At 31.0% G+C, this 24,717-nt stretch overlaps 1 protein-coding gene across 2 annotated transcripts in view; it reads right to left on the minus strand.

Moving 5' to 3' along the window:
* The window catches only part of LOC126746083 (uncharacterized), a 431,438-nt gene that overhangs the window by 50,750 nt on the left and 355,971 nt on the right, over window positions 1-24,717 (minus strand). For both annotated transcript variants that reach the window (XM_050454188.1, XM_050454187.1), the window contains one exon: window positions 22,355-22,606. In XM_050454188.1, coding sequence (XP_050310145.1) covers window positions 22,355-22,606 — 252 coding nt within the window. The remainder of the gene's footprint in view (window positions 1-22,354; window positions 22,607-24,717) is intronic.

Raw genomic sequence — 24,717 nt, forward strand, 5'->3', positions numbered from 1 at the left:
TAGGTCAGAAAGCACCTGCTTATAGCAACAAGGGATAACTCACTAGGAGTTTGGAATTTTGGAACAAGGATGCCATTGGTATAATTTTTGGTGTTAATATAAAATAAATAACACAACACATATTTTTTTCAATAAAAAGGAGTTTTGGTGGTGAAAGAGCTTCCCATAAGAAATAAATATTTCTGACTATAGCGAATAATAAGTGTCTATGAAAGACTTTTGTCTCTTTTATTGCTAATTTTTTTCTTAAAAGAATTTAAACTTATCCCGAGAATTGTTACAGTAGCAGCGCAAGTTATTAGGTCACACTCCTCAAGTTTTTATAACTGCATTAACAACACAATTAAAAAATAAGGGACATATTTAATATTGGTTTATCTTTTAACGATTAAAATTTTATTAGCTAACCATACATATATTGTGTTTTCCTTTATACTTCAATGTAATTGACGTCTATTTTGTTTTATTAAAAGAAAAATCCCTTCCTTTTTTATATGTATATATATATATTGTTGTTATATATGTATTGTATTATTATATATATGTATATGATAAATGTATTATTTATTTAAATTATATGTAAAAAATATTTTATTTTATATGAGTAGGCTCAAAGTTATTAACTTGTAACTAGTGTTTCTATAAAAAAATCCTGTTTTTATTTTCATAAAAAAAAATCCGTTTTTCACCGCCTTGAGGAAGCAAACATATTTTGAGAAACGTCGGCCATTTATAGTTAAACTGGAGTTTTATTTTACTAATCCCGAAACCGAAATTCTTATCAGACAAATATTTAATATTACTTTTAAAATGTAAAAAATTACTTTAGAAACTTTAAAGCATGGAAGACTAAGAAAATTTTAAATGCTTAAACTCATAAAAAATGCATGAGAGCTGACTTGGAAATATTGGCATAAATAAGACATAAAAATATACTCCCAAAGGTCCAAATAAAATAAAAAAATCTCTCTAAAAAAATAAAACAAATATGATCTTTTTAGGAGAAATTTTATATGCCCCGATAATTATTGGAATAAATATATAACTATTGTTGCGTATTTTAATAATACACAGGTGTTCTTGATTGATAATAATTTTAATGCAAAATTATGTACAAAACTGACTGATAACACTGACTGAAAGTAAATGATTGTCTGTAAAAAACTGAGAAAACTCGACTCGACTGCCTCTGTTGCGTATCCGAGAGGCACTGGTAATATTTTCTGTGACTGCCCGTAAAGTAGAGTCTATTCTATATTACATTATTTTAAATTGTTATGAAATAAATATAATTAAAAAAAACTTAAATAAAAGTATTTCTATAACATGCCGCCAGCCTTGAAACAGTTAACAACGGTTTCAATGATATGTAATACTAACTTAACAATTACTTTAATAGTACACATGTTTACAACAAATTAAAGTACATTGAACATTGCTATTGCTTAAAAACTATGATTAATACTAACTTACAATTATACATCTATTGGTAATATACAGATTCGTGATAACGCACGTTTTACTTCACCATTAGATGTCTTAACCGTCACTACGCGAACCTTATTGTCTTTGCCTGGATGCACTTCACTGATTCGTCCTAGTTTCCATTGGAGAGGAGGTAAATTGTCCTCTTTTAGGCACACCAACTGTCCTTCTTGAATATCATGTGTGTGAGCTGTTTTCCATTTTGTTCTTGACTGCAACTGGGCTAAGTACTCTGTAGACCACCTTGTCCAAAAATGTTGAAGTACTTGCGTCATGTGTTGAAAGTTGTTCAATCTAGTAACTTCACGTAAGTCAGGTTCGGGGAAGGTTGTCAATGGGGAAAAAATTAAAAAATGTCCTGGGGTTAGTGCTTGATAGTCTGTTGGATTGGAAGATAAAGGAGTCAAAGGTCGGGAATTAAGACATGCTTCAATCTGTGCTGTTAAAGTAGCAAAATTCTCTAATGAGAAAACATGATTACCAATGATTCTTTTTAGATGAAATTTAAACGACTTCACAGCTGCCTCCCAGATTCCACCATAATGTGGAGATCGAGCAGGAATAAATTTCCATTTGATGGACTCAACTGTCAAGAAATTATTAATGTCAGCCTGTGTTTTTACAAAATCATACATGGCCTTTAGCTGATTACTTGCACCAACAAAAGTTGTTGCATTGTCTGATGAAAGAGTTAAAGGTTTACCTCTACGACTTATAAAACGTTTTAAGCAATTCAAAAAACACTCAGTAGTTAAATCTGACACGATTTCTAAATGAGTAGCTTTCGTGCTAAAACAAACGAATATACACACATAAATGTTGATAACCTTTGAATTGCGTAACTTATTAGCTTTAACTAGAAAAGGGCCACAGCAATCTAAGCCTGTATGTAAAAATGCTCTAGCAGGAGTGATTCTATTCTCGGGTAAATCACCCATTACCTGATTAATTAAAATAGGTTTATTCTTAAAACAAACAATACATTTTCTCAAAACCTTTTTGACTGTTGTTAAACCTGACAAAATCCAGTATTTTGTTCGCAATGTGGCTAATAATGATTGTGGTCCCGCATGTAAGTTTTTGTAATGTTCATCCCGAATTAAACATGTAGTAATATGATGAACTGAGGGTAAAATTATAGGATGCATTTGAGAAAAACTTAGAAATTTTGCGTTGTTGATACGACCACCAACTCTGAGAATACCATCCTCTAAGATGGGGGTAAGAGGCAATAGTTTGCTATTTTTATTAACATTTTTGTTTTTTAAAATATCTGAAATATCTGCCTGAAAACACTCCTGTTGGACAACCTTAATAATTAATTTTATGCTAAACTCCAGCTCCTTTAAAGAAAGTGAGCCATACTGTTTTTCGGTTTTATTTAAACAATTATGTTTAAATCTCAAGATTAATGCAATTATTCTTTGCAATTTTGCTATTGACGAATATCTTTGCATAAGATCAAAAGATTCAATTTGTTTGATATGAGCTGATAACTGATATTTAGGTCTTTTCTCTGGAATCTCTTCTGATGAGAATATTTTTTGTTTAGGCCAGCATTCTTCACCTTCTAATAACCAGGAAGGTCCATTCCACCATAGTGAAGAAGTTGTCAAGACCTCTGGGTTGGCTCCTCTAGAAATAAGGTCTGCTGGGTTTTCTTTGGATGGAACATGTCTCCATTCATTTATCTTAGAACTCTCATGAATTTGAGCGACTCTGTTAGAAACAAAAGGCTTCCAAACATGAGAATCGCTGTTTATCCAATGCAAAACGATCGTTGAATCTGTCCAAAAGGTATACCTGTCAAAATCAATATCTAAACAAGAAATTATCTTGTTTACTAAGTCTGTTAAAACTATTGCTGCGCATAACTCTAATTTTGGAAAAGTTAGCGTTTTTAATGGTGCTACTTTGCTTTTTGCAGTAAGTAGCCTACTCTGTTTTTTGTCTTGATATTCACTGATAATATAAACGCAAGCTCCGTAGGCTGCCTCTGAGGCATCACAGAACCCATGTAATACTAAGTATGTTTTTTGAGATAGTATAACGTGACGTGGAATGTTGATGTTATTTAAGTTTGTTAACTGGTTCATGAATAAAACAAAACTCGTATGAAGTTCCACAGGAAGAGATTCATCCCATCCAACATTTAATTTCCACAATTTCTAGAGCAATATTTTTGCCTGAATAACACAAGGTCCTATCAAACCTAAAGGATCGAAAATTTGTGAGATAGTTGAAAGGACAAACCTCTTTGAAATTTTGTTATTTTCCTTGTAACTGTTAATTTTAAAGAATAAATTATCATGACCAGAATGCCAATGAACCCCAAGGGTTTTATTTTCTTCTTTACTAGAAATAAAATATTCTACATTGGTCTGATTCTTTTCTGTATCTGAAAATATGTTACACTCATTGGAAATCCATTTTCTTAGGATAAGCTTTGATTTTCCAAGAATTTCTTGTAAATTTTGTTTTAATTGTATAGCCTGTTCAACATTGTCACAGCCGTATAAAAGATCATCAACGTAGAATCCCTTCTTAATGGCTGATGCTACTTCTGGAAATAAAGTTTCATATTCATTTGCTACTTCCACCAGACTTCTTATAGCTAAATATGGAGCACTTGCAGTTCCATATGTGACAGTTTTAAGCTTGAAATGTTGAATATCTTCAAAACTATTTTTACGCCATAATATTCTTTGATAATTTTGATAATCATCCATTATCAAAACCTGTCTGTACATCTTTTCGACGTCAGCTGCTAAAACAACATTAAAAAATCTGAAACGTATTAAAATAGAAAAAAGATTACTCTGGATAGTTGGTCCAACTTTCAAGCAATCATTTAATGATAAATTGGTAGTTGTTTTTGCTGATCCGTCGAAGACGACTCTTAATTTTGTTGTGGTATTGTCCATTTTTAACACACCATGATGTGGTAAATAGTATGACGGATATTTAAAGTCGTCTGCTGTGAGAAGTGACATATGTCCAAGATTACAGTATTCGTCAATGAACTGCGTGTATAACTTTTTATACTCTGGATTTTTATTTAATTTTCTTTCAAGATAGAAAAACCGATTTTTAGCTGTCTGAAAAGAATCTCCCAAATTCTGAATATTGGGTTTCGTTAAAAGCGGAACAACGAATTGTCCATCTTTAGTTTTAACTACAGATTTTTTATATTCATCTTCACATTCTTCCTCTTCCCTGTTAAAACCTTTAATAGTCTCAATGCTTTCAATTTCCCAAAATTTCCTGAGTTGTTCATTAATGTCATTAAGAGCAACGTTACAAATTGTTTTTTCATTTTTTCTAATAAAAGGTACATTCCCTGTAATTACCCACCCTAACTTGGTTTTCTGTAAAACTGGTGAATAATTATTAATTTTAATTTGTCCAATACATAGCAAATCATAAAATATAGAAGCACCGAGTAAAATATCTATTTTTCCTGGAATAAAATATGTTTTATCTGCTAATATGATATGTTCTGGGACATTAAATTCACTTACATTCACCCTGACTACAGGCAATTTTTCTGTAATTTTATCAATTACTAAAAACGAACTTTCATATTCATAAGAATATACTTGTGACCTGATGCAAGTTGTAACTATATAGTTTATCAAAGTTCGTTTGTCATTAATACCTGATACTGGCATATTTATGCAAATTTTGCTGAGATTTAATTTTTCACAAAGATCAGCACTGATGAAATTAGATTGTGAACCTGAGTCAAGTAATGCCCTTGCCTCAACCATATTACCTGAACTATCTGCAATATTTATAAGAGCTGTGGCTAATAAAACCTCGTTTTGCTGAGTAATTTTTGTCGTATTTGAACTGAGAACAACAGGTGTAGCTGATTGAAAAGACTGATTTGATGGACCTGGTATGTCTGAATTAAATTCAAATGTTTCCTGATGTTCTAGAGCAACATTGGTATTGCTACTGTTTACTTGTGAAACTGATTGTGGTTTTGAGGTGTTTGGATAATGTAGGAGAGTGTTATGATTTTTGCTGCAAAGTTTACAACCCCTAGATATACACTTGTCAATGGCATGCTTTCCTTTCAAACAATTTGAACATAACTTCAATTTTTGCACTTCAAGAACTCTTGTTTTCACTGGTAATTGTAAAAATTTATTACAAAAGAAAATTGAGTGTAATTCTTTGCAATAAAAGCATTTATATTGTGAACTGTTCTGGTTATTTGTACTAAAAGCTTGTATTTTGGGTTTGTAATTTGGCTTGTGAGGATTTTGTTGCTGAGAGAAATTAGTGTGTTTGTCACTGTTTGTGTATAACGTTTCTAAAAGAAGTGAACGCTGTGTGAGGAAATTTAAAAATTCTGTGTATGTTGGAAGTGCTTTTTTGGAAACATTTTCTGACTCCCATTGTCGCTTGGTATTGTGGTCTAATTTAGATGTTAATAAATATATTAAAAGAGTTGACCACTCGCTAACTGGCTGTCTGAAAGATTCTAGAACCCTTAAATTTTTATTAACCTCATCAATCATTTTTCTGAGTTGAGTAAATGACTCTTTTTGCATAACCGGTAACTCAAACAAAGCACGAACATGCGAATGCACAATCATTTTGTTATTTTGAAATCTGTCTGTCAAAATTGCCCATGCAATATTGTAGTTATCATTTGTAACCTCCAGAGAAGAAATCACTGCCGCAGCATTGTCTGTTAAACATGACTTCAAGTAATAAAATTTTTTAATGTTACTCAAATTTGGATCATTTCCAATTAAACTAGTAAAAGTATTGTAAAACTGCAACCACTTTTCTGAGTTTCCATTGAATTTAGGCAAATCAATGGGTGGAAGCTTTACATCTTGTGACACTGGTAAATTCGTAGAGTTATTAACTACTTGTTCATTATTTTCATTTAACTGTTTATTTAAAATATTCGCTTTAGAAACTGAACTATAATATCTGTCTTCAAAATCATCTAACTCATTCTCAAAATTCTGTGAATCATCTAAAGCCATAAGCTGAATACAAACTGACTGAAAATCTGGTAATAATTGTTTTGAATTTGTTAATCTGGTAGGCAGCTGATCTGCCTTCGTTCGATCTGTATCTAAATTATCAACAAAATTACAAAATCTTGTCAACTGACTTTTTAAAGAGGTTTTCTTCACTTTTAAAGTATTTTCGTCTGCCATTTTTAATTTAAAAATGAAATAAATATGTTATAGAAAACCTCAAATTCCTGCAAAAATATATAACAACAATCAAATAAATCAATAAATAAATACTAACAACAACACCAATCAAAACATGTAAGGGTAAATAGGATATTCGGAAAAAGGATACCTCAACTTATCTCATGGAACGAACTTTACATTCCCTGATACAAATGCAACGCGACGCCTGGCGTCGAAGCGCTTTCTGTCATTTGCTAACCAACCAATAGCCTCGTCGCGGGGCGCACGCCACCTGAGCTGCTTGATCACCTGACTCGTATCCCACCAATCACCGCTTGCCCGCTGAAACCTTTCGAACGTCGCTCTGTCGATGTCCGTCGTCCCCCACGCGACCGCCAGCCTAGCGTCGAAGCAGGGAGCTAACTATGGCTGCTTTGATAGAATGCGGGTTACAAACGGCAAATGAATTTAATTGAATACCTTGAAAAATCTGCTGTTTGTGTCCTGTCACGGTCGCCAAAATGTTGCGTATTTTAATAATACACAGGTGTTCTTGATTGATAATAATTTTAATGCAAAATTATGTACAAAACTGACTGATAACACTGACTGAAAGTAACTGATTGTCTGTAAAAAACTGAGAAAACTCGACTCGACTGCCTCTGTTGCGTATCCGAGAGGCACTGGTAATATTTTCTGTGACTGCCCGTAAAGTAGAGTCTATTCTATATTACATTATTTTAAATTGTTATGAAATAAATATAATTAAAAAAAACTTAAATAAAAGTATTTCTATAACAACTATATAACTAAAATAAGTTATAAATATATAACTGAAACTATACTATAACTTTCCAGTTATAAATATATAACTGGAAAGCATAAAAGGTTACTTCAAAAGCGTGAAAAACGCAACCAATTATTTTCTGTTCTTGGAAAACAAAGAAAACTAGGTCAAATGCTTGTATTAAAACAAAAAATATCTTTAAAGGGCTGAAACAAAAATTACTTTGAATACCTAGAAGAAACTTAAAATGACTTCAATTATATGCAACAAAATTGAAAAGTTGTTGAGAAAAGAAATTACTATAAGTTCAGGGAAGATGTAAAAAATTAATAAAAGTTAGATCACATTTCTTGCAAACATTGAAAATACATTTTAGTGAAATTTCTAAATTAAAGCAGAGAAAAAATTAATGAACTTAAACATTAGCCACTAATGAACGTAAAAAGAGGAATGATGATGAGATTATAAATACCTGTTGACTTAATTTTACTAAAGGCAAAATAAGTATCTTAAATTAATTAAAGTTAAATAAATATATAGTTTTAAATCGTCTCCTTCTACACAAAACTTAGTTTAGTATGGAATGTAACTACAGAGAAAGCTTAACCATCAAACAAACAAAATTAAAAAAAAAAACCTGTGGTTCTCAAAACTTTCTGCTGACTCTCCAAAGAATTCCTAATATGCATATAGCGATTCCCTTTGGTCCCGCCCCACCTTCAATTAGCTTATATTAAGCCGGGAACTCTGAAAGCACCTACATAAAAACCTATTTTCGCGCTTTAAACTTCCAAGTTTCGGATGCTAATCCAAGTTAAACTTTGTAAAGAGAGAGCGCAGAACTTTGGGTCTAAATCGCCCGGGTACAGTAATGTCTTAAGGAAAAGTGTCGGAATAAAAACATTTTTGTTCCCTACTACTTAAACTTTTATTTTGTAAGCTACCGAGTTTCCTAAGAAGTGGAAAAAGTTCGGGTGATTAACATATTTTTCTCGTTAGTCGGACGGCGTTCGCACGGTATACGGAGGTTTTTTTCAGAGGATTGTTAAAGGATTTATTTTTAAATTTAGTTAAGTTGATCATTTTCTGTACAAGGAATAACCAATTTTATTTTCAATTTTTCATATAGTAGTTTAAAAATGGATGAAAGAATAGTTATCAAATTTCTTGAAGAGCAGGACACCTATATATATTTAAAAAAAAACCTTACCCAGGCTTACTTCAAGACTGAAAAAAAAAATCGAGCTTAGAAATATTAAAATGGACTCAAGCATAGATTAAAGCAACAGACAGAAAAACAAGAAAATACCTGACTATCTATAGTGCGGTATAGCCAAGATCCGATGTTGCAACTCGAGGAATAGCACAATATCTAGAGCTCAAACAATATGACAAATATCTCGGAATGGTTTATAGATGAAAAGCGAGGTAACAACATGAACAACCTCCAATCGCAACAGCAAGAACTACAAATACAGCTAAAAAAAAGTGAAAAAAAATTAAGGCTGGAGAAAAAAAAATTAAAAAATAATAACAAATTGAGAGGAAAGAAAATACGTAAACAGCTTCTAAAGGAATCAGAAAAAGAAACTGTTAGCAAACCAGATACTATATTGTGGCTTAAATTTAAAAACTGAAATTGATCGATCTATAAAAGCCATAAAATCAGATCTTGTGCTAAAAGACAAAATTAAAAAAACAATGCCATCACAGGGAAAAGGCAACCAAGAGGGTGAAATTTAAGAACTCAGTGGTAGTAGTAGGAAAAATGTGAAGAATGAAGACAAGAGTTATCTCGATAGTCCTGAGTGGATAAAACTCAGTTTGCAGTATCCTCTTTTTTACACACTCAATTATCAAACTGGAAAAGCACCATCTACTGAGTCTACAGGGTGTCCCAGATTCGAGGGTGACCATTGGAATCTCGGAAACCGTAAGAGTTACAGGGTCGGGTAAATAGAGGCAAAGTTGCGCAATTTGGAACTTAATAAAATAACGTTTAAAAAATATAAAAATTTCGGATACTTCCGGAGTTATGTTTTGGAGGGAAAGAAATAAGATAGCCTTTGAAATATTTCATAAACAATCAACAACAGATAATATTATACATTATAATTCAACATCACCGTCCTCACATAAATTTGCTGCTTTCCTTTCTTTATTTTACAGACTTTTTATTATCCCACTTTCTCGTGAAGCTTTTAAAAAAGAATTCCTTACCATTAAACAATTAGCAGTCAGTAACTTTTTCCCTCTTAAACCTATATATGTATAAAATGTATTTTCAGTATGTGAACAAGTATAAATTATCATTTAATGTTATTAGACAACAAACAAACTATATCAAAACTTTTAGGTCGTTTACTTATTTTGGACCAAAATCGACACAACTATCCACATTTTTTTCTCCCTTTGGCATAACCCCAGCTTTTAAAACCAATAATACAATAAAAAGACATCTAATTAAAACTAAAGATAAACTACCCCCGCATCTTCTCCGGGAGTTTATGAGATTAGGTGTAAAGAGTGCCCTGCAGTGTACATCGGCCAGTCTAGTAGGAAGATTTCTACTAGGATTAGTGAACACAAGACTCAATATAATAAATTTAAAAATACCGAAATCACAGTGACCAGATCGGCTTTTGCTAATCACCTCCTCGACTCCAAACATAATTTTCCTGACAGTCAAAATATAAAAATACTTCATCAATGCAACAAAAGTAAAAAACCAGACTTGTTGGAGACAATGGAAATTAGTAAAGCTTTTAAAAGCCCAGATCTGTCCTGTGTTAATGAAAGGTTTGATTTTGAAGGCCACCTAGTTTTTAATAACCTTAAGTAGTTCTAGACTCTCAAATGATGGTAAGATTTCTAAAATGTATAAAGTGATTTGATTGTTTAGTTGAGTTCTTTGTACATAGATAGTGCCACTTTATTGTAGGCTTTGTTTACTTATATGTCAGGTGTTTTGTTTATATTATGGTAAGTTTTTGTTGAATTTTCCTTTTTTCGGGTTACATAATTTTAATTATTGTTTAGGTCTGATGATGCTCTTGTCGAGCGAAACATGTAACCTTCGTAATTTTATTAAATGTTTTTGTGATGCTGTAGATTTCGTGTTTTTACCTTTTATTAAGGTCTTATTATTTCTACTTAATCCATTTATCTTACAAAACGGCATGCAAATGATAATGTCTTCTGAATCATTTGTTTTCTATTAAACGTTAAACATTAACAATAAAACATTTACCTACATCATCAACATTTTATTCTTTTAAAGTCAGAAGCTCGATATTTCCAAAATGGTTTAATTAAAAGTAGCTAAACTATTATATATTTGAAATCGGAAAATTTGACTCTTTTTAACTATGAAAAAACTGAACTTGTATCAAAATTTAACATTTTTCAAAAGAAAAAGAAAAATTAATATCGGATTCAGAAATCTAAAGATGATTTGTGTTGAACCTAAAAATGATTTATATAAATTTTTTTTCACTTTTTACCTAAAAACCTGTGCAAGGACATGTCAATATATGGGGAAATGCCCTGTATATTATCAACTTTAAGATATTCAATTTCATGACAAAAAATTGTTAAAAAAGATAAAAAGCAACCAATGAATAAAATTATTGTGTGATCAACAGTCTTTAATATAAAAATTAATATTAAATAATAAAAAAAAATTAGAGTTAAGTTGCGTTTGATTGAAAGTCTTAAAGTACGTTACATCGTGCAGTTATTTTTGATTTAAAATTTAAATAAAATTAATCACAGAAGTAAAAGAATATCCTGGAATAAAATCATTCTATTGCTATCTTAAGCCATGCGTAATATGCCCCCAGTACTATTATTAACTAAAGAAAAATTAAATTAATTTATGTAAATGGGAATATAGCGACGATGATTCTTGTTTAATATAGGAATATAACCTTAACCCTAAGGTTAAATCTTCAAAGCAGTTTAAGCCGTATTTCCTCGAAGCAACATAATTTTTTAATGACTTCCGTTCTTCTCCCATCTTTTCGCCGTAAAGCGCACAATTTTAATCCAAAAAAAAAACTCGCTGAAAAAAAGAGGACTTCATTACTAGCATTAATTAATTTGCCCGAGGGCAGAGATAACGGCTTAATCTAAAATGAAACAGCCCTTAGGGTTAAGCACACAACTTAATTAATTCGACTAGAGCAGGCGGAATTACTGTTTTCTTAGAATCTGGCGAGGCCCCCGGGTAAAAATCTACTTAAAATTTCAAATATGTTTTCACCCTTTTCTGATTTTGTGTGCGGAATTATTAGATTCGCCGCTTGAATAATCCATAATGACTGAAATATTTCGTTTAATAAATTAAATAAAGTCTGGGCGAATTTGTAATTTTGCCAGTCGTAGCCGGCTGAATAGGCAACATTTTCAATTAAAAGATTTGTAAAGTTACATTTAGTCTCTAATTCATAATTTGCTCAAGCAAAAAAAATAATAAAATAATTTTACATTTCTAGGTTAACACGTCAATAATACAACTGACCCTCCTGTAATTTTGTAAAATAAAGGGACAAATGAAATCCCAAATAAATAATTAAATACACTATAAAACTTAAAACTAATTTTCCGATACGTACGTGCATAAATATAGGATTTCCATTTGGCAAACACAATAAATCTGGATATTGTAAAATGTGGCGTCACAGGAACGTCCGTCCGGGGAGGAGAAAATGTTACATTGTTTTAGTTATAAATTAATATTTGCATAAATCGTTTGGTTTGTTATTATTAAATCCGAAAGTTAATTGTAATTTAATATGCGATATCGATATTCCTATTGAAATGTGTTTCGGGGGCGCGATTTTAATTATTTCGGGGATTTAATAAAGTCCGACTAAAATTTCAGGTTAGTTTAGTTGATATAATTGCGCAACATTTTGTAAACATATTTTACGGGATTATGGAATATAAATTTATTATAATAATTAATATTTACAGATTATGCCAAGCTTATGGGGGTTTTACTTCATGTAAAAATATTGCAAATTTAGTTGAAAATCAATCTTTAAATAGGTGCATTATTTATTTGCACTATAACAATGGCCATCAGATATAGAACTGTATAAAAGACATCAGAGAAATCTTTAAAAAAATTACATAAACATTGATTTTATCTTTAAAATGTAAAGAGAATGGCAACCTTGCTTTACTTATATAGTTCCACTCGAAGATAACAAAACAAATCGATGAAAACAATGATCAAGTTAAACGAATTGAACTCCAAATTCTTTACGTCTTATCTCCAGTGACTAATGTAATGATGGTTTGCAGATCTCAAGGATGCTTCAAAGAAATGGATTTAATATGGATGATGTATACCAATTATTAAAGTGATTTTCGAGACAGAAGCCTAGTTTGACAGCAAAATCGCTCTACTTAACTACAGAGAAACTTCCTTCCGTTTTTAACTTATATTTAATGCTCAAATTTCAATTTTTTTTAAATTACTGTAAACTTTTGGACAATATCCACAAAGCCTCGAAAAGGGAGTTCCTCGAAAATTTTCTAGAATATTCACTACTTCCTTTTAACTGCCTATTAAATTTTCTGAAAATAAATTTTTCACAAAACCATAAAGCATGCCTAGAAAGCACTTAAATACTGCTGTTTTCCAAATCATATTTAGCACTAGATACCCACTCTTTTTGCTACCGCTTAAATACAAACCAGCGTAATCTGGTGGAAAAACATATACAAGATTTCATACTATTTTATCAATAGTCACTGTAAGAAATTAAATAATGTAAGGAATGTTGACGAAATCGTGAAACTTTCCTGATTCTTCCTTAACACCTTTTGATTTGCAAATTGTATATCGGTAATATCTGATACAATTTGTTCTCGCTATTATATAGTAATTAAGCATATTTGGTTTTACTGGATTGCTTTGTTTTAGGCTTTAAACAAAAAAAGAACATAAAAAAGTCATTGTTACTAAAACTGCAATATATCTTATATTTTACATTTAGTTTCAGAATTATTACTTAAATGCTGTTGTTTTCTTTATAGTTATTGTATGTGTGGTTTTCTTTATAGTTATGTTATAGTTATTGTAAGTGCGGAAGTTTGTTAGAATTCGGTCCAGAAAGACCTGCACTAATTTATTTACACTAACCAAGGAGAAGTCACATAATATATTTTTGCTAGTTTCTATATAATGCCGTATAATCGGGTAGAAGAACATACAAGTTTCTCCACTATTTTGTCGATAATTAATTTTAAAAATTGAACAATGTGAGGAATATTCACGAGGCAGTGAACCTCTTCTGAAACTTCTTTAAGCATTTTTGATTTGCAGATCTTATGCCTGTAATATCTAGTACAATTTGAAGAATCAGATAGACGTACATGTGTAAGGCCAGGGAACTTCTCTGAAAAGCGTTTTTAAATGGCAAATTATATCTTAAGTTGGATATCCACTCTTTTTACTAGTCATGGTAAGAAGTTGAAGAGGTTAGTAGAAGAACATCCATGAGATAACTCCTTTAAAATATCATTAAATATTTTCTATTTCCACATCATCTTTTAAGGTTAGAATATTTAGCAATCTGTTATTACAAATTTTGCAATGCTCCCTCTATACTAACTGTAAGCAGTTCTTTCAAGGTTTATATTTTTACTGTAGAGCAAAATATACATGAAAATAAAGCTCTCCTGGTTTATGTTTTTATTACCTATGATATAATTGAGTTGTATTGAAGGACTTTCCAAATAAAATTAAACTTGGCAGATGAGTCAGGTAGGACGAATCCATTTTACCAAAATTGCTTATACTTGCGTTAGAGGGCATGTTTGTGAAAATTGATTGGGACATGAAAGGGTTGCAGATAAATGAATAAAAAAGCTTTAAAATAAACACCGAAAAAACGAAATAAACTATAAACCCTAATAACACACAGAATATACATATCGAACACAAAACTAGCAGGAACACACTCATATATCTATTTAAGTCAAATAATGGAATTATCAAAAGCTATTTTGAAAGAATTATCCCACAAAATATCATCAGACCAGATGGACAGACGACGTCAAGAGACTGATTAAAAATAACTGGATGAAGGAAGTACAAGACCGAAAATAGACAAATAGCTTGACAATAATGCTGAAGATAGTGAAAGAATATCCACAAGCTTAGTTTTGCTTCATACAAAGAACATTAATAAAAAATCTATGGAATTACTTTTAGAATGCTGAATATAATTTTTTTAATTTTAAATTACAAACTATATCTACGCTTATGGGTGCAATCCAGTTCGATGAGACCATCCAACCCTGATGAACTAGATATTATTTTAAATACAAATGTAAATAAATACTCTAATATTCTAACTGAGGTGTAAAAACTAATAAGGAATCTATAAATTTGTATATAAAAACAAATTATAATATTATAATAGTACAAAGCTACTGCCAACCCTTCATACAATTCCTGTTTTAATTTTTTTTTATTTCCTAATAAATTCTTGTATATCCTCAAACTCTTATCCTATGCTAGTAAGGACTTTTTTATATTATAGCTTTTTAAAAATCTCATCTGTTCGATAGTGGTATTTCATGGCAGCCTCACAGGTACTAAGCTTATCAATATGAAATTAATTTCTTGAATTCCTTGTTAGTCTGCTTTATTTTGGGTTTCTTGAAGCGTTTTTCTTATAGTTGCAAAAATAAATAATTACAGAGCTAAAAATATTCCAAACCCTTATGGAGTTTTATATTCATTATTGGTAAATCCAACTGTTTTCAACTTCCTACATTTTTATGTTTTTCTGATGACTTAAGATATTATATCACAAGTATTATATCACAAATTCCACTAAATATGCTTTACTGAGAAACAAAACAAATCTTTTGATTATAGTTTGAAGCTATCATCTTTATCTCAGGCTTTATCAGCAGGGACCTGGAAGTAACCCTGAAGTCTATTTTTTAATCACATTTTTTCTAAGGCACTTGGTATGCTTGGGCTAATAAACGGATCTACATCTGATTTTAGGGGTATTTTTGCTACTAGATTACTGAACTATACTTTAGTAAGACCATTGTATGAATACTGTTTACCAGGCTAGAACTATGCTTGTTATCTCCTTAATATGCTTGACACAGACTGGAAAGGGTGTAAGGGCGATTTCTTAGATATTTAGCCCACAAGTCCAATATTTTTTTAGTCGAAATATAGACCAACTCGCTTATACCAACTTGCTTAGTTTAAACATAACACCCAGTATGTTAAATAATTCTTAGATTCCTCAGATCATTTTAGACATATTTTGTATACAATGCCCTATACCTATCTTTGACTGTTTCGAAAGTATTAAATAAAATTAAAAAAATAACATTTAGAAAAGAAAATTATTCATTTGCCCAAAGTTGTTACAACATATTCAAAAACTTATACATAATACAAATCTAAACAATAATGTCAATGTAAAAGATGTTCAAAATGCTCGCCATGAACGTCTTGACAATACCCTAACCGTAAATAGAAATTTCTTCTAACGTTACTCAACATCTCAGATGTGATCAATCTAATTGCCAGGGTTATTCGTTTTCGTAAGTCAGCTAAGTCAGTGGGTTTAGTTTTGTATACAATAGTTTTCACATATCCCCATAAGAAAAAGTCTAATGGCGTCAAATCGGGAAACCGTGCCGACCATTCCATCGATCCTCGCCTCCCTATCCACCGATCTAGAAATGTTTGGTTAAGGTACTACCGGACATTTATTTGGTAGTGAGATGGTGCTCCATCTTGTTAAACCCGTATCATATTTGCTAGAACTTGTGAGTTGCCTGGATCAGGATACAAGTTGGCCAACGTTGGCACTACATTATTTTAAAGCATTTCTAAATAATTATCGCCATTCAAATTGCCCTCAATAAAAAAGGGACCTATGATCTGATCTGCAATAATTCCTGCCCACACGTTAACCTTTTCAGGGTATTGAGTATTGTTTTCTCTCGTCCAGCGAGGATTTTTCCTGGACCAATAATGGTAATTTTGACGATTGGCATGATCGTTAAGAGTAAAGGTGCACTCATCAGAAAACATAACATGTTCTAATTGAATCATATTGCTGTCTAATATTGTCATCATTTGTTCACAAAAATGCATTCTCCTGTCAAAATCGTCTTCCGTGAGCTCCTGGGTGGGTATAATTTTATAGGGGTGCATTTTGTTTTCTTTTAATACTCTAATAACTGATGAATAGCTAATATCTGGGGCTGCGTAGATGTATGTGAGGGTTCCTCAAACTCAAGCATAACAGCCAATTTGGCATCCGCACTTATACCATTTTTTACCAGCCTAACATGGCCCAGCTCGCGGAATTGCTTTTCTATATTACTAATTGTTCTTTTGGTTAAAGGCGGCAAATTTCGAAATTTTTCGTGAAATAAGCGAGCTACTTCCATTTGCGTCCGTGTATTATCTCCATAGCCAATCATCTACAGAATTGTTATTTTGTGCATTTCTGTTAAATGAACCATTTTTCTGGCTTGTAGTTAATGAAATTCAAACGACTATAGCACTGACGACTACTTCTGTCATGCAACATGAGTCAACATTAAGTCTGGCATTTTAAACCAAATTAAACAACAATTTTTATGTTTAAACTAAGCAAGTTGGTATTTACCACCGTTATCTGATACACTCTGTATAAAAAGTTTTTATGAAAAAGAATGCGCAACTATAAAAACCTGTGTTAGAGCGTTTTTTCCAACACGCTCCCATCTATTTATTAGCTAATTTATTCCATTTGGCTGACACACACTGTATGGTTAACTATCCTACATTAGTTTTTTCAATGCGGATTGCAGTTCTCATAAAAAATATAAGATCTGTAAGTAGGTTTCATCAACCCTTTAAAAGGACTAATCTTGGGTTTAATTTATTTATTTCAAGGGTGTCCCGAAAGGTAAACTGCTTTGCCGAAAGTCTTGCCTTTTTTATTTTAATTGTAAAGATTTGTCGCGCTGTTAAAAAGAAATTTGATACGATTTTGTCTAAAATTTAAAAATTTTAATTTTTTGTGTTTTCCTGTACCTGTCCTTGGTTAACTTTTTTTAATTTACCTAATAAAATAAATAAGTAAATAAAGCTTTTATTTCATAAGACCAATAGAGTAAATGGCATGGAAGACATAAGCAGAAAAGAGAAAAAAAAAGAAACATACATCATTATACGGGGTGTCGTTAGAGGAGGTGATAGAAGAAGTCATTTGCAATCAAAAAAAACATGTATATTATTATCCGATTGTTGATTGTGTAAAAGTTATTATCGTTTTTCTGAAATCACTTTATGCATCATGCTATCAGCAATTTATTTGCTTGGAGTGTGACTAAAGAATGCACCGATTTATAAATATGATTTGGATGCATAATTGTTTCCTTCAGTAGTAAAAAAATAATAATTGTTTAAAAGGATTAATTATATCACACAAATGATTTTCATTTTATTTGACGATGGCAGAAGCAAATTTACTACAAAAATTTAACAACTATCAGAAAAATTTAACGAAGATTCTTATACAATGAAATACATTCTGATAAGTGATACAAGTAACTAATCGTTTTTGGATAAAAATCACTTACCACACAACTAATTCTAAATATTGTAAAAAAAAACTAATTGCTGTCAAATATTCAAAATGCGAACTACCTGCTGTAATACATATTCGGCAACGGCGAATGAAATCTTGTTGATATTAACGTTGCTCGCTTGTCTTATTTTTTTTCGTAATTCTACTTCTGATGATAAAAACAAGTTCTTTTAAATATCGTCATAAAAAAAGTCTGTCTGGTTTAGGTTAGGTGAGCGCGGCGACTATTGGATGGATCTTATCAATCCAGTTCATCGATAATTAAAAGTAGTATCGAGATGCTGCCTTAAGATTCGGGTAGAGAAAGGATAATATTAGGATGATTGATAGAATATGTCTTCAAGTAATCGTTATAGAAGCAATCAAGTTACGTTGCAAGAAATGTAAATAATCCTCGCTGTTAAGTTTAATGAAGCCCGTTCATAGATTGACTATTTGACTTATATGACAGTGACCAAAAGTGCTTGAACACGTTGCACATGTTAAGGATTAACAGGTTCCCTCGTAATATTCAATGAAGTATGGATTTGAGAAATGTCGAACGTCCTGATATGCGGCGAACACTTTTTGTTGGATTCTATGTTGCAATATCTATAATATCTTCTTTATCGTGATCAATCCTAGGCCTTTCCGGTTAGCGATTCCATCATAAAGCCCGTAAACGTAGTTCATTTCTGCTTAGTCAGTGCATTTACCCTCATGACAATCGGTAAGAACCTCACACGAATACAAAAAATTAATATTTGCTCAAAAACAGCCCTCTCAAGAATCTTTGAGACTAAACTTAGTAGGGAAATAGGGCGATATTTATCAAATAACCTTTTTTAAGCAAGGGAAGGGATCTCGGGAAGGTGCCCTATTCAAGATACATATTATTTATCCAATAAATCAGTGGCTCGATTACTAATTCCGATGCAAATTTAATGATATTGGTGGAAATACCGTCCAAACCAATAGCACGTGATTTTTTTAGTGAACGTATCATCTTTAAATCATTAATAATGATATTGCGGAGGGTTGTTGGATGGGGTTAAAAATAAAACAGAAATCTGTTGACTTAAATGTCGACGTTTCGACTTATATTAAGTCATCCTCAGGATAGTGAAATGGCCTTAAGTAATCACAGAGATGAAACAAAGTAATTTCAAGTACATAAAAAACACTATTAAAATAATTTTGTTACATGTAAAAAAATTAAAACAACAAAAAAAAACAAAAACCATGACACAATTTGTAAGACCCTGTTTATATTCTAAAGAATTGAAATATTTTTCTTAGTCATTAAGATGAAATTTATCGGTCTGACCGAAAAGAGGTCCAGGATATTTACAAAACTAAAGCTAGCTCAGCGGTACCGTAAGTAACCAAATACGGTATACACTTAGCGTTTCCCCTCGGGAATTATTTTTATGGGTTTCGATAAAAGAGTGAGATAAATATTTGGTTTATAAAATTCATTTGAGTTTTGGTCACTAAAGAGTGAAGTTATTTAATAAAAACAATAAAGGGTGTTGCGACGTGAAATAAGCTGTGTTGGTTTGGTGTAGTGTTTTACTACAAGAAAGGGTGAATGTTCTCACAGAGTATGCTTATTTCTATCTTATTGATTACACCGATATTTTACGTTTTTAATTAAAAATGTGATTAATGAAATATTTTAATGACCGATTGTTGTTTGTCTTGCTTGTGTTGTTGTGACGATTGTTTATTGTTTCTTGTTAAGATACTGAGCTGGTCTGGGACCATATCACAGCTCGTTGTATTTAACAAGGCTTTGTATTTGGAGAGGACCCTCGCGTTTTGGTGTCCATTGCACCCCTCAGTACAAAGTGTGTTATCGTCAAGTGGTCTAGATCGGAGATTGCTGTCTCAATCTCATGTTTTATGATAATGTTTTTGGTAGCATTTTGGCTACGGTTTGTGAGTAATGTAGTGCTCACGTTTTGGCATATTGAACGATTGTATATCATTCAATATCAGTACGTTGTCGTTACTGGGACATTTAACAATCGGATAAAAATAATAAATTGGTGAATAATGAATTTTGGGATATTTAAGTTAAGTGGTTAAATGTTGGTGAACATGAATTAAATGGTTATCGTAAAAGTAAAATCACTGAGCAAGTTTAAAACATATTAATTCATATTTTTCATATTAATGAGTTTTGCTTAATATTTTTATTATTAATTAATTTTACGGGAATAGGTGTGCTCAGGTTACTTTTATTATTTCAGGTCTACACGTCACCATCTCTACTTTGGAGTCGCCCAAGCGTCCAGTTGTTTTACAAGGTGTTTATTCTATTTTTATGATTTATTTTGATTATTTTGGACTATTTTGAATTTATTTAACGTATTAAAAATTATACAATTATTTAAATGGCGCTCACAGGTTTTAATTATTATAAATTAAAATTACATTCAGGTACAATCCGTTAAAAACATTTTTTTAAATAAAAAAAATATAAAATTAATTTTTTATACATTACACCTCTTACCTAAGTCTAGGTTTCTTTACTTATGATTAAATTACTTAACTTTATTATTTTTATGATTCAATGTTATGTTGATAAGTTAAAAATTAGTGGATAAGGAAGATGTATCTACCTATACTTTCAAAACCAGAAACTTAACTTTTTAATACACTGTGAGATCTAAATTTAAGACATACACTCTTTGGCAAATAAAAAATAAAATTTTGTGTTTCAGTTTTATAGTAACTTGCATTGAGATCATCGGTGTCTTGTTTTTTGTTAATACTTTCTTTGTACTTTTTTATATTAACCATTTCTAGTAAAAATATTTTTTTGTAATTTGATTTTCTGCTAATGATCTGAGTGCTGTTAAAATCAAATTGGTGTTGTTGACTGAAGGAGCGTTCTGCTAGAGCAGTCTTCCCAAATGCTGCGTAGTTCGTTGGTTTTACGCTTCTTTTGTGTTCGCTAATTCTGGTTTTTAAGTACCTACACGTTTGACCCACATATAGAGCTTAACAATCAGGGTCTTTTATAAACCACGCCACTTTGTAACTGATTTGGTGATTTATCCTTGAGTTTTGAGAAGTATTTGTTGATAGTATTTTTCTTTTTGAACGCTATTTTAACTTCATCATCAGAAACCACTTTTGTTAGCCTTTCAGACAAACCTTTGACATAAGGAATTTTTGGAAATTTATGGTTTTGGTTTTCTTTGACTTTAATAGGTGTAGGAATGTTGTATAGTATATGAGGAAAAATATTTTTTAGTAAAATATCTTTAATTTTGTTAACATTTTATTGATAAAAACTGGAATAAGATAAGGCTATTGCGCGGGATTTTAGGTTGCTAATTATGTTTCATTTTTGTTTAAATGAGTGATTTAATTGGTTGTTAAGAAATCTCTCAGAAAAAGTGGGTTTGTGATACCAATCAGTGATGATTGTAATATCTTCTGTTCTAGTTAATAGAATGTCTAAAAATGGAAGTTTGTTATTTGTTTCACACTCTATAGTGAACTGTAATTTAGGGTGGAAGCTGTTTAATGTACTTTTTATGTTTCCTATTTCAGTTTTTGGAATACACGTGTCAACGTCGTCGACGAATCTTTTAAAAAATGGTAACCTAAATTTTATTTTCCCCATGTAATATTTCTGTAATTCTGACATAACTAGATCAAAACATATTTCATAGGTGATAGATAGTTACCCATTCCAAGACCATAAATTTGTTTGTAATATACATGTTTGAAAGTAAAATAACTATTTTCAAATACAAACTCTAAAAGACTTAGAAATCCTTCTAAAAGGATGTTACAGTGCTCTCTGATAAGGTGCCATTTATTCTGGCCTATAAAAAAAATAACATCCAACGATATTAGAATAAAGTCATTTGGAATTTTAAAATTTGTAATTGCGTAAGTATTTCAAAGGAGTCTTTTGTGTAGAATTGATTTTTTTCAAATGCTATGCTAAGTAAATTTGCTGAATATTTACTAAGATTAGATATTGGGGAACCTATAAAACTTACAATTGTCCTTAGAGGAGTATTTGTAACAATTAAAGGAGTATTGTAACAAACGTCGACATTTAAGTAAACAGGTTTCTGTTTTATTTCTGACCCCACCCAACAATCTGGGCCACAAACACGAAACTGAAATTAATAATGATATTTATATGTATCTGTTTTCTTAAGCTTATTTTTTTTTACTTGAGATTTTTGAGAAATATCTTTTATTTTATTGCAAATTTCTGTACTACAAATAGGTAAGATCCGTAAATAAATAAAGAGCCTTAAACTTACCAGTACTTTCGGAACCGTAAATGTCCGGACAAGCCTGATAACTAAGCAGTAATTTGCTGTCCTCGGTGCAAGTGTCTATGTTGGACACCGGCGACCTGCACTCCCCGTGTCCCCTATTATAGGTGAATGTAAAAGGGCCCCGGAAAGGACAGGAAACGGGACTCGCATTCTCCCGGAACAACGAGTAAAGTAACGCATCTCCGGTAATCAGGCTACAAAGGGTCGGTAGAGCGTCTCGCCCATGGCAAAATGCTGAAAAAGATAAGCTTTGGTTATTTTATACTAATAAAGCAAATTAAATTTCACTGAAAAGCTTTGATAATGGGCTTTTAAAAGATTAAAAAAAAGACATGAAAAAATTGTAGAAGTGTTAGGGGTAATAAAAATATTAACTTTAAAAATCCATAAATAACTAATATTTAACATTTAGTTACAGTTCCTCCAATTACATGAAACGTTTTATTTTTACACGATACATCTGTACTATTATCAATTATTATTTTTTTTTAAATACGATGAGTTAAAAAATCAACTGTTTCTCTAAGCTAAAACCGGGAATTATATAACAACCTGAAAAAAAAATAATAAAATTCCAGGAATAAAATAACAAATTATTTGTCCTACCTAAAAGACGAAATAAATAAAATTCTTAAGAAAGATATTAAATATGTAAATAAAGAATTTGAAAGCCTGGAATAAAATGAAAAAATTAATGTTAGTGCCTGGAAAATATAATTAATAGATAAAATAAAACGTATTATTTATATTGTTTTTACGTATTTGTGGTCACTACAAAACAAAAGTTATTCATCATTTTATCGCCATTGCCGAAACTGAAATCTGGTGAATCGTAGTAAAAAATAGACAAAATCGATTTTTTTGAGTATTACTGTATTTAGTGCTATAACTATGGACTGAGTTACCTTAAAATGATACATTTCTTAAATAACTATGCTCATCCTAGATGATAATAATCATTTTATTGCAATTGTATAAGATTTCAATTTTTTTTTAATATCCATGTTTTCCTATTTTCATGATTTCTTCTTATTTCTATTTGATTTTATTCTTCAGTTAGGGCTTAAATCATCATAGATTGTTAGCTTTTAAATAAATTTTACTTACTATAAATAACGAGGGTCAATTTTTTGGAATTCTGTATGCCTTTTGGCTCTAATAGTAATAATTATATTCAAAACCAGATTTTTTTTAACGTAACCTTTTATATTAGAGAGGAAGATTCTAGTGTTTAAATAAAAATTAAAATTCAAATAAATTACTTATATTAAAATTACAAATTTATTTGTACTAAATACTAAGATCAAATTATTATACATAATAAAATATGCTAAAACACTTAACTAAAGACACAATCAATACTGGACAATCAAGTTCCTACCTATTTAATACTTATTCATTAATATGCAAATAATTATTTGTTGCAAGAAAATTTATTTTCTATAAAAATTTGACAAACAACAGGCACCCTAAAATATATAGAGAAGGAAGTATAAGTATTCCGAGAGCTCTAAATGTAGTCCTACATTTATCTCTATAATCCAGTCCTTCCAAAGCCAGTTGACATATAAAGAATAAAATCGTGTTGCAGAAAGACACTAAAAATATATTAAGCGGTACATTTTTTGGCCACGTTTTAGTAGTTTCAACTCATAAAATAAATCTTAAGCATAAACTGAACTCTAAACCAATTTCTTGGGAAGGAAAAATTGAAATATGTATTTATACTGGTACATTTGATTGCTGACTAGTACTACTAGTATTTTTAGAAAATATTTCTAAATAGAATCTTACTTTACTCTGAATGTGACTTTCTATATATAATTGCACCAATCCATAAGAAATATTCTTTTAAACGAAAGAAAGCCTCTGGGCATACATAAGGCGTGTAGAAGAGTTTTCAGGTAAACACAATATATATTGACTTCTCCAAGGCATTTGATACAGTTCCGTACAATATGTTGATTATGGAATATGTTGATATATAATATGATTGAGGGAACTTTATTATCTTGGTTTAGGTGCTACTTATCCAATAGAAGGCTTATTGCTCGAATTGGCAGATTTTTGTGGAGGGTAATTTTGGTTCTATCTGGTGTTCTTTAGGGCTCAGACCTTAAACCATTCCTTTATTATCTGGAACTAAGCTGTATTGTATATTCATTACAGGACTGTGACAAATTACAATATAATCGGAATAACCCATTTGACTGGGCTATTAGAAATGGTATGTTATTGGATCCGCCTCCTCCAGTTTAATGTTTATTTGCATTATGCTATTGCTAGAGCCTTTTAGATTTTTGAATTTATTAAAGAAGGCACCCAGTAATTTATGGATATAAGGT

Source organism: Anthonomus grandis, chromosome 17 (genome assembly GCF_022605725.1).
Source record: "Anthonomus grandis grandis chromosome 17, icAntGran1.3, whole genome shotgun sequence".
Classification (NCBI taxonomy): domain Eukaryota; kingdom Metazoa; phylum Arthropoda; class Insecta; order Coleoptera; family Curculionidae; genus Anthonomus; species Anthonomus grandis.